At 37.9% G+C, this 12,473-nt stretch overlaps 1 protein-coding gene across 1 annotated transcript in view; it reads right to left on the bottom strand.

The window, feature by feature from the left end:
• Positions 1-1,556: 1,556 nt before the first annotated feature.
• Positions 1,557-12,473, bottom strand: part of LOC147669127 (olfactory receptor 5V1-like) — a 61,801-nt gene continuing 50,884 nt past the window's right edge. The window contains exon 2 of the mRNA XM_086948206.1: positions 1,557-2,527. Coding sequence (XP_086804332.1) covers positions 1,557-2,527 — 971 coding nt within the window. The remainder of the gene's footprint in view (positions 2,528-12,473) is intronic.

Genomic DNA, 12,473 nt, shown 5'->3' with positions numbered 1-12,473 from the left:
GAGTTTTAAGGCATTGGCACAGTTGGTAAATCTTCTCCCACTTATTCTTTTTGGTAGGTTAATCCAATTGACGAAGCTTCTGTTGTTAAATGTTCCAAGGGCAGCATGCATGAATTTTTCAGTCTCTTAGATATTATGTTGAAAAAGTTTGTGAGTCGACAATTTAGCGGCACTCTCTCTGGATTGAAATACAGCATTGCCGGTTGTCTGCAGGTCCTAACTTTATACTGTCTGAACATAGGTTTTAAAAGGGTTATTCTTATATCCCTTAGGGTGTTACAGGTGCAAATAACGTGTAATAGGTTCTCCACTCCGCAGCCACAGAGGCGACAATGCCGGTCACCGCCTTTTCTCTCTCAACGAAGAAGAAACTGATTAATTGCACCATACATATTTAGTACTACCCAGCCATGAGATCGTTTGGATAGTGTATTTTTATCCTCTATGACTGATAGTTGATGGTATACCTTTGTTACAGGTCTTTTAAATATGGAGTGTGACACAGTAATGCTCCAAAGGTCTGTCAGTCCTAAAAGTTTGATAGATTCCTGCAGGTACTCTCTAGCTGGCGATTTTTTAGGGAGGAGTAACTCAGCAAAATAGGGTTATTCAAGGACCCTTCCTCTGCTTCTTTGATTTTATGCCTGCATTTTAGGTATGCTCCCCTTCATTTAATTGATTGTTTTTGTAGCCCAAACTCCAACCATATTTGGGCCGGGGAAGCATACTTGGGGAGCTGAAAGATGGCTCGATGTGCGTTAGTTATTCTATTCTCTATGGCTGTTGCGTCTTTGCCTTTCATTGCTGTGCTACCATATGTTATTGTAGGGTGAAGTTTTGCTTGCAGGACTTTTAATAAAGGGTCAATTGTTAGGTCCTGCAGCAGATTCTTTAGAGGTTTTATAGCTAGATATGTCATTACCCATTTCCTCCACAAGAATTCTATTTGTAGTTTGAAAGAGTTGTGTTGATCCAGTATTAATTCCTGATATTTGTAGCTGGGTGCTTGATCTAGGCAGTGACCATCCAGGAACCAATTGAAGCTTTTCTTCCTATGATGATTTACTGCCATTATTTTTGTCTTGCTATAATTTATTTTCAAGGCATTCCATTGCGAAAAACTGTGAGTCACATTCAGGAGAAGTTGTAATCCAAAGGGGGTCCGGTTTATCAGAACAAAATCATCGGCATATAACAGGTTTGATAGAGTTATGTTTCCTAAATTTGGTGTATGATTTTAAATAGAAGTTCAAAATGAGGGGAGGGTACCCAACAGCTCAACCTGCCAAAAAGTCGGCAGGTTCTTTTCTTGCATCACAGCAAATATTAAATCCACCTATGACTGCTCTGAGCTACATTCAAAAGGGTGAACCCTAGAAACTCTCTGATTTCTAAAAACATAATATCAATTTTTGGAGAAAAGTTGAAAAGGTGGAAATCGTACCAGAAACATCAATGCTAGAATCTGCCAAATTCTGGGATACGCCCTCAGTTATAAATAAATGCATTCCTGCAAAACATTATTTGAAATATAAAGAAAACTGTCATCTTAAATACTATTTTGTATTCTTTGTCATCCTCAGGGTGTTTTTAAACTCTCTGTTTTTCAGGCAGTATATAATGGGATTACATAGTGGAGGTATGGTAACATATAACAAAGAGTATACTTTGTTGTATTTTACTGAGGCTGTTGATGCTGGTCTCATGTGTGTAGAACAGATAACTCCATAGAATAATATAAGAACAGTGAGGTGGGAGGCACAGGTGGAAAAGGCCTTGCGCCTCCCCTCTGTAGATTGGATTTTCAGGATTGTTGAGATGATGTTGATGTAAGATGCAATAGTAAAAGCAAAAGGTGTAAGTGCAACTAGAGTACCCTCAACGTAGATTGCTAACTCAACAGCACTGGTGCTGCTACATGAAAGCTTCATTACAGCTGCCACATCACAGAAGAAGTGGTTGATTGAGTGAGACCCACAGAATGAGAGCTTAGATGTTAATAAAATATGTGGTATTGGGTTTATAAAACTAAATAGCCAACAAACAGCAGCCAGCTTCATGCATACTACATCATTCATGGTGGTCACGTACCGTAAAGGTTTGCAAATGGCCACATATCGATCATAAGCCATGGCTGTAAGAAGGAAGAATTCCGTAGACATCATATAACTGAAAAGGAACATCTGCAGAAAGCATCCACTCAGAGAAATGTGTGTTACCTCCATAAAGAAGTGAGCCAGCATATTTGGAAAAATCATTGTTGTGTAACTGATGTCAAGAAAGGCTAAGTTTGTAAGGAAAAAATACATTGGTGTGTGCAATTGTGTGTTGGAACAGACAATCACCATGATAAGAAGGTTCCCCACAAGTACCAGGAAGTAAATCAGCAAAAGGGCCAGAAAAAGTGGAACTATGAGATGTGGAAAATCATAGAAACCCACAAGGGTGAACTCAGATGCAAAAGTTTGATTTTCTCCTTTAATGTGTCTTCGAATGCGGTTTTCCTGAGTTGGTGTTTCAAGAATATCTGCAAATGAAGAAAAGAACAAAAGTGAAATGCTACACACACTATTTTGGAAGAAAAAGGTCTGAGGATGTTTCAAGGTCACATTATATATAGGTGAAACCTGCATTGATGTTTTTACAACTTATGGTGTCCCCTATAGTGATGTTTGGGGTTGCAAACTTTTTGGTAACGTCTATACGTGCTAAACGGAATAGACTGCTGAGAACCCCAATGACGGAATGTATACAGGGCTAGTATAACTCTATTTCGACAAGAGTAGCCGAATTTTGGAATTAGGCAACCCGGTAAAATGAAATTATAGGTAACTTTCATACATATGACAGATTTAGGATACATGAAGTCTTGTAATGTTTTTAATTGTTTTCTACTTAACTGTTTTTATTACACCCCAGCATTGCCCATTAATGAATTGAATCGCTTTATAATTCAATTGTATTGATGATTTGTGTATATTTGTGTATTTGTATGTGTAGTATACTTTTATGATTTTAAAATAATCGAATAAAGTATTTTTGACTCTGACTTTGACTCTATATATATATATATTCACTGAAAAAACCACAGGTTTCACACCAGTTATAGTTAGGAATTAGCATTTAAAAAACCTTTGAAATTCACTGAAAAAACCATAGGTTTCACACCAGTTATAGTTAGGAATTAGCATTTAAAAAACCTATTAAATTCACTGACAAAACCAGTTATAGTTAGCTGGAAATTTTACTGATATAAAACCAATGAAATTCCACGTTATAGTTAGTTGGACTCACTATAACTTGCGCGTGCAATGCACTGCTGATGACGTCACATATTACATCACTCATGACATGGTCAGTGACATCACTCATGACATCACTGATGACACCATCCAGTGAATATGTGTCTTTCTGAAAAATAAATATTAGTGAGTAATGTTTAAATATTTAAATATATATATTATTGTTTCACTTTGTTTATAAGTGGCTACATGTGTTGGTAAGTAGCTACATGCGTATGTATATGGGTTATTAGATGTTTCTCTTAGTATCAGTATGAGTGTCTATATGGTTTGGTGGGGGTATTACTTAGCACATAGATGCATGAGTGACTGACTCGCTGTTTGTATGTGTTTTGAAGACAGCATATGTGCAGGACTGTATAGATGGATGAGTGTGTATATGTGTATGTTAGTGAGTGAATGACTGTCTCACTAGTGTCTTTATCAGTAACTACATATGTTTTAATCTAGTATATGTGAATATTGATGTATATAAGTGAGTATATGTGAGAGTAAGAGATTGTAAGAGTTCCTGTTTAAATAAGTATGTGTTTCTATAAGTGATTGTTTAAGAGAATAAATATGTGTATTTTTCAATACAAGTAAGGTGGAAGTGTGTGTATAACTCTATATTCAAATAAATGGATGTTCAATAGTTTATTTGCACGTGTGAGTATGTGTGTGAGTAACTTTTGGATGACTGTCGGTGTGTAACAGGATGTATAGGTGTATCACTTCATATGATAAGTGAGTATATGTATGAGTGACTATATAGAACTGTTGGTGAATGACTGGATGTGCATATAGATGGTGGAATTACTGAATTGCTTGTTGTAACTGATATGGGTATCTCCATTTTTTTTTAAATTTCAGTTTCTATTTTTGAATATGTGTTTCAAGGGTTACATTACAGTGAAAGGAGGTCTGTCACTATGTCACAAGGATGGTGTCATCAGTGATGTCATGAGTGATGTCACTGACCATGTCATGAGTGATGTAATATGTGACGTCATCAGCAGTGCATTGCACGCGCAAGTTATAGTGAGTCCAACTAACTATAACGTGGAATTTCATTGGTTTTATATCAGTAAAATTTCCAGCTAACTATAACTGGTTTTGTCAGTGAATTTAATAGGTTTTTTAAATGCTAATTCCTAACTATAACTGGTGTGAAACCTATGGTTTTTTCAGTGAATTTCAAAGGTTTTTTAAATGCTAATTCCTAACTATAACTGGTGTGAAACCTGTGGTTTTTTCAGTGAATTTCAAAGGTTTTTTTAATGCTAACTCCTAACTATATAAGACCTGAAAGCCCACCAGGAATCTCCAGTATGCGCCAGGGGACTGCATTGCAGAGAGGTGTAATGAAGCCACAACCCTTTTTACACCTCTCTGCAACGCAGCCCCCGTGCATGTTTGAAGAGGGGAAACTAATTCCCCTTGCATACTGGGGGCCCCTGGGGGCCTATTAGCCCACCTGGAACCTCCAGTATGCGCCTGGGGCTGCATTGCAGAGGTGTAATGAGACTATGCCCCTTGTTACACCTCTCTGCAACGCAGCCCACTGCCGCGTTTGCAGAGGGGGAACTAATTCCCCTTGCATTCTGGGGGTCCCTGGGGTCAACTAGTCCACCAGGAGCCTCCAGTATGCACGAGGGAGCTGCATTGCAGAGAAGTGTAATGAGGCCACACCCTTGTTACACCTCTCTGCAATGCAGGCCACTGGCGCCTTTGCAGAGGGGGGACTAATTCCCCTTGCATACTGGGGGTCCCTGGATCATATCTGCCCAAACACCGATATTCCGAACGATTGTAAATGACTTTTCTTGAGAAACTTTTGGATTTGGATTATCATGTCCTATACTTTGGAATTTTTGAAAGACTGACTTTGAGGATGCTATAAATTACTCAAGTCTGCCCGAATTGTGTGGGTAAAATTGATACCTAGTCACTTTTAATAAGAATATACTTATGTCTCGTCTAACATTTGGAAGAAATATCTAGTTATATGACAACGGGATACCGACATAACTTGAAGGAAATAAGAACGCCCTGAAGAAGTTCTGTTGTACAGAACGAAACGTTTCGGCTGGCTGTGGTACATAAACTTAAGGAAAATAAAAGCATTTGAATATACACCAAGATTCAGCGCTTCAATAAGTACTCTAAGTGATATGATTTGATTGGACTCATTGTGAAAGTGGTGCTGTGCCAAACTTTGGAATATTCTCCACTACTCTCTACTACTTACTCTCTCCCACTCTCTACTACTCACTCTCTACTGCTCTCTACTACTCACTCTACTACTTACTCTCTACTACTCTCTACTACTCAGTCTCTACTACTCACTCTCTACTACTCTCTACTACTCACTCTACTATTCACTCTACTACTCTCTACTACTCACTCTGCTACTCTCTCTACTGCTCTCTACTACTCTCTACTACTCACTCTCTACTCTCTATTACTCACTCTCTACTCTCTACCTCTCTACCTCTCTACCTCTACACCTCTACCTCTCTACCTCTCTCTACACGCACACATATAGACATATATGCATATATATATGTGCATATGCATTTATATATATGTATGTGTATATATAAAAAAAACAACTAAACATTTTTTTTTCTAATCAGCTACTTTTAAAACTGTCATTCTTTTTCCCCATGGTACACTCCCCGGTACGCTTACCGGTGCGCGTACCGGGCGCTCACCCCGCGAAAATCAAAAAAAAAATTTATTTTTTTTTTGCCCCGTGGGGCCCTTTTATGGCCCCCACATCAAACCTAGGGGGTCAAGGGGGGTCTACTCTGCCCCCTTATGGTCATTTCCCCCTTTGTTTTGGCCACCTCTTGTGTCTCGATCCTACCGAGACACAAGATGGCGGCCGCTCCGGACTGTTTAGAATGTTTACAGACCCCCCAGAGCCAATCAGCTTTCTCCGCGCAAGTCGCGTGACGCGCCCGGTGCGCGTACCGGGCGCTCACCCCGCGAAAATCAAAATTTTTTTTTATTTTTTTTTTGCCCCGTGGGGCCCTTTTATGGCCCCCACATCAAACCTAGGGGGTCAAGGGGGGTCTACTCTGCCCCCTTATGGTCATTTCCCCCTTTGTTTTGGCCACCTCTTGTGTCTCGATCCTACCGAGACACAAGATGGCGGCCGCTCCGGACTGTTTAGAATGTTTACAGACACCCCAGAGCCAATCAGCTTTCTCCGCGCAAGTCGCGTGACGCGCCCGGTGCGCGTACCGGTGCGCTTACCGGAGCGCTGCTATAGATATATATATTTTTTTGAACCTTAATTACTCAAAATCCACTGGAGCACATATCTTGAGACATAGCAAAGGCACATCGGGCTACCAGTCCCTACAATTTTGCCAAGTTTGGTGGAAATCCATTCAGCCGTTCGGGCTAAAAGTGAAATCGACCGCCCTATGGAAATTAACATGGGGAAAACGCGTTTTGGGACCCCCCTTTTATCTCGGCCCCCGCTTGACGAATCCCCCCCAAACTTTCAGGGAAGGACCGGACCGCCATGAGACCATTTTCCTGAAAATTTCAGGCAGATTCGTCAACCGGCGCCAAAGTTATTCAAAATAGAATGTTGAGATTTAACATTGAAAATTATCCTAACTATAACTACCTACTGGCGACCGCCAGTAGGTAATATATATATATATATATATTTATATATATATATATATATATATATATAGATATATATATATATATCTATATATATATATATATATATATATATATATACGGCGGACAGAGGGATGCACTAAATAAAAGAATTCAGCAAATCTACCTGAATGGGTCCGGCTCGTTTTTTTTTGTCCTGGCAGCAGTGGATATTAAGACGGAGTTCCTGGAATATATATATATATATATATATATATATCAAAAGCAAACGTCCTTTGGTAGAGGAGGAGCGGCCAGTCAGCTGGTGCAGGCGACGAGTCAAGGACAAGACTCGTGGTTTATTAAGTAGCAATTCAAAAAATACACCGCTCTCTTCTCGGATGATTAAAGCAGTTTAATCCAGCTCAGAAAAACTTCCTTCACCTACGCGTTTCGAACAATAAATGTTCCTGATCACGGTAGTTACAAGTCTGTTTTTACTTTCTGTTATTTATACCCTCCTTCCCACTTTGACAATTAGGATGCATTGTGGGGGGGTAGTTTGTACTAGGCTCAGTTAAAACCATTTATCATTTTCCTTACATATTTTCAAGCCACAAGTTTGTATTTGCTTGACATTATAATGAAAAAGTCTGATTTAGGCTTTTTAGGTGGTAGCGGGCTGAGTGCCCTATTTGTTAATGGAATTAGTTTAAATTCCTCCAAAATATATATAAGCATGTATATATGTGATAGCTTAGTGCTTGTCACTAATGTCTTTCTGTGGCTTGTGTCTTAGCAAAAGGAAATTGATAAAGATATACACAATTCAAATTTCAGGCAGTCATTACGATAGACATTGATATTACATATTATAGCTCAATTTTGACCCTTGATTCAATATAAATTCAGTCCAAAATGTATTCCGAGGAGCAGGCAAATATACATAGTCAAAGCAAAAAAGTCCTATTGTCATATTTCAAATATTTCATATGCAATTCATTGTCAATTTTGGCGATTTTGTACTTTCTCCCATCTTGGCACATTGTGGATTATAACACTAGAGTGTGTTGTAAACAAGAGATATGATGGGAAGGCATAATCAAGATTTATATTTACAATGTCTTTCATTTAGGTATTATAGTCTCCTTATAAATGTACACACAGTTCTTCGTCCCCGTTCAGACCGATCGGGACCTTGGTTTTGAATCTTATTATCAATTTTGATTCCAAGCGTCTTAGTATTTGTAAACGATTTCCTCCTCTCTCATTTTCTGGCACCATTGCGATTCCTGGATATCTAACATTTGCCAAGTTTTGTTTTTGTGAGTCATCAGATGTTTGGCCATAGCATATGTTTGATCTTTGTTTTGTATCGCTCTGATGTGCTCCAACATCCGTTTTTTGAGAGCACATATAGTGGATCCAATATACCGTTTGCCACAGTCACATTCTAGTAAGTAGACAACATAATAAGATTCACAGGTTATTTTGTTCTTGATTTCAAATGGTAGTCCTTTGGGATCATTCAGAGATTTCAGATTCTTCCCGATCTCACATGCCTTGCATGATATGCATTTTGTGAAGCCTTTTTGTCTTTTCTGTAACCATGATTCTTCTTTTATGTCTATGAAGTGGCTATTGACTAGAGTATCTCCAAGAGATGGTGCCTTTCTGAACGAAATTAGAGGTGCATCCCCAATCATGTTACCAATATCAGGATCCTTTTTTATCACACTCCAGTATTTAGTGACTATTTTTCTGATTTGTGCACTTTCCTTGGAGTATGTCAGAATGAGACGTGTTTTTTCCTCCGTTTCTTTTATTGTTTCTTTCTTTCTTTCAATCAAAAATTCAGTTCTTGTCTTTTTTCTTGCTCTTTGTTCTCCACGTTTGATGGTTTTAATACTGTATCCTCTCTGTATGGACCTTTGTGTTGTTTCTACACATTTTTCTTCCATTTCCGCTGGTTCTGAACAGTTACGTTTCATATGTAAAAATTCCCCATAGGGTACATTCTGCTTTAATGATACAGGGTGGAAACTAGTCCCATGGAGTATGCTATTGGTGGAGGTCTTCTTTCGAAAGAGGGTCGTATGTATTTTATTTTCTTTTATGTATACCTTGGTGTCAAGAAAGTCAATTTCCTTGTCTTGGATGTTAAATGTAAATTGTAATCCCACATTGTTGGTATTTAAGATCACTATGTACTGGAGCAATTCTTCCTTTGTACCCTTCCATAAAAGGAAGAGATTGTCGATAAATCTCAGCCATAAGACCCCTTTAGTGGTGTATGGATCGTTTTCTTCTCTCCAAGCTATGTATTTCTCCCACCATCCCATGGTGAGATTAGCATAGCTTGGAGAGAAGGAAACTCCCATAGAAGTTCCACGAGAGTATACTCCGTTGTTGAAGAGGAACACATTGTTAGTTAGACATGTCTTTATCATGTCCAAAAGCATTGCTGTATGATTAAGTTCCCCAATTGGTCGTTGTTTGAGAAAATATGCGACTGCTTCTAGGCCCAGTTGGTGTTCGATAGATGTATAGAGTGATACCACATCAATTGTGGCTAGTAGATATGTGGGTTGCCATTCCGTTTCCATAATGATTCGGAGAAATTTGACTATGCATATTTGCCTGCTCCTCGGAATACATTTTGGACTGAATTTATATTGAATCAAGGGTCAAAATTGAGCTATATTATGTAATATCAATGTCTATCGTAATGACTGCCTGAAATTTGAATTGTGTGTATCTTTATCATTTTCCTTTACTAAGACACAAGCCACAGAAAGACATTAGTGACAAGCACTAAGCTATCACATATATACATGCTTATATATATTTTGGAGGAATTTAAACTAATTCCTTTAACAAATAGGGCACTCAGCCCACTACCACCTAAAAAGCCTAAATCAGACTTTTTTATTATAATGTCAAGCAAATACAAACTTGTGGCTTGAAAATATGTAAGGAAAATGATAAATAGTTTTAACTGAGCCTAGTACAAACTACCCCCCCCCTTAATTGTCAAAGTGGGAAGGAGGGTATAAATAACAGAAAGTAAAAACGGACTTGTTACTACCGTGATCAGGAACATTTATTGTTCGAAACGCGTAGGTGAAGGAAGTTTTTCTGAGTTGGATTAAACTGCTTTAATCATCCGAGAAGAGTGTGGTGTATTTTTTGAATTGCTAGTTAATGTATATATATATATATATATATATATATATTCACTGAAAAAACCATAGGTTATAGACCATATATAGTTAGGAATTCGCATTTACAAAACCTTATTTTACTCACACAAAACCATTGAAATTCCATATATAGTTAGTTGCACTAACTATATATCGCGCACCCGCAATCCACTGCTGATGATGTCACATATTACATCATTCATGACATGGTCAGTGACATCACTGATGACATCACTGATGACATCACTGATGACATCTCAAATGACATCACTGATGACATCACTGATGACATCTCATTTGACATTACTGATCACATCACTGATGATATCATTCATGTGATAATACGATGAACCTCTTCAGACTCTAATATAACCTTAGATACAGTCAGTGTAAACAGACACTCACAGACTGTCACTCATCCATGGAGTTACTCACACACCTAGTCAGTCATGCAAAGAATCAAACACACCTCCATTTCCTCAACTATACAGTTATACAAACTTTACTTATTCAAACATATACTAACACATATTTACTCTCTTATACAATCCCTGATACAAGTTCACAATGATCCATACAGCCACTCACACATTCACTGGCTCTTATGCACAGTTATTTATATATGTCAACTCTCACATGTACTGTGTTTTACATATGTACTTACTTTGACATGTAGCACTGAGATATCCATTCACTCACCAATACACTCATGCACACAGTCAACCGCCCATACAGCTGTTTCCACATGCACTTTTGAAACCATACATCTAGTGAATCAACTGCTCACACATCTATGCACAGAGTCATACACCTCCCAGCCACCCACACACACACTCAGTCTCCCATACAAATACTTGGGCAACCAATCAATAACCCATATAGTTACTCATATAGCTACTTATCAACACATGCAACAGTTTACAGAACAACAGACATAATGATGCACAAATCAAGACAGTTTAGTCACTAACCCATGCACTCAGTGAGACACATTTAATCACTCACTCATACAGTCAGTCATGCACCTACTAAATCCTTCATCCAGACACTTATACATCCACTCATTCTTCAATATGTAAGACATATTTTAACTTTACAGAAACATACAGTCACTGGATGTTGTCATCAGTGATGTCATCAGTGATGTCACTGACCATGTCATGAATGATGTAATATGTGACATCATCAGCAGTGGATTGCGGGTGCGCGATATATAGTTAGTGCAACTAACTATATATGGAATTTCAATGGTTTTGTGTGAGTAAAATAAGGTTTTGTAAATGCGAATTCCTAACTATATATGGTCTATAACCTATGGTTTTTTCAGTGAATTTTCAAGGTTTTGTAAATGCTAATTCCTAACTATATATGGTCTATAACCTATGGTTTTTTCAGTGAATTTTCAAGTTTTTTTAAATGCTAATTCCTAACTATATATGGTCTATAAAATATGGTTTTTTCAGTGAATATATATATATACATACATATATAAACATATATCATCTGTATATCTATATAAATACAAACATAAATGCATGCATACACATACTTATATGCATACAGATGCATGTTATTTACATGAAAGTTGAAAAAACACTAATAAAAGCAAAGCTAAAAAGCCACCTCATTACAAACAGAATGGCTTTAACTTAAACGAGGGCGAGATCTATTGCATTTTCAATGCTTGTTTACTTTGGTTCCATCAAGAAGGCATTCAGATGTGTCACACATTTGCCATAAATTCTGAATGTTAGCACTCTAGTTGCACATTAGATCACTGTAGTAAAGCTACTGCTCACCAGGGACGTCTGCTGCTGGTATTCAAAGTGCATGTTTCAGTCTGCATGTCAGAATTTTTTTAATGAAATAGAAGAGGATTTGAGAAGTCACTCAAAATGATCCCTAATTTTTCTTTCTGAAGCACTAATCATACTTTCTATGGCAAAATTAACCCCCTCATGTTGTTCCTTTTTAAATTGAGTGTTTTCAGACTTACCACTTCATTCCAATCAAGATGGCTTCTGGTGTGCCATACTTTTGTCATAAGTAAGACTGTTAGCGCTCTAGTTGTTCTTTAGAACACTCTGGGACATTCTGTCATTGGGCTATACTTGGGGTACATCTGGGTGATATTTGGGCTACATTTAGGCTCTTTTGTCTCTGGTGGCCATCTTGGGAGACTGTATGTCAGAATTTTTTAATGAAATTGAAGAGGGTTTGAGAAGTCACTCAAAATGTGCCCTAATTTTTCTTTCTGCAGCACTAATCATAATTCATATGGCAAAATATACCCCCTCATTTTGTTCCTTTTTAAATTAAATGTTTTAGGAGTTACCACTTTATTCCAATCAAGATGGCTTCA

Source organism: Lissotriton vulgaris, unplaced genomic scaffold (assembly GCF_964263255.1).
Source record: "Lissotriton vulgaris unplaced genomic scaffold, aLisVul1.2 SCAFFOLD_895, whole genome shotgun sequence".
NCBI lineage: Eukaryota > Metazoa > Chordata > Amphibia > Caudata > Salamandridae > Lissotriton > Lissotriton vulgaris.
Note: the sequence above shows the minus strand (reverse complement) of the source record. Positions and strands in the feature narration are given on the sequence as shown.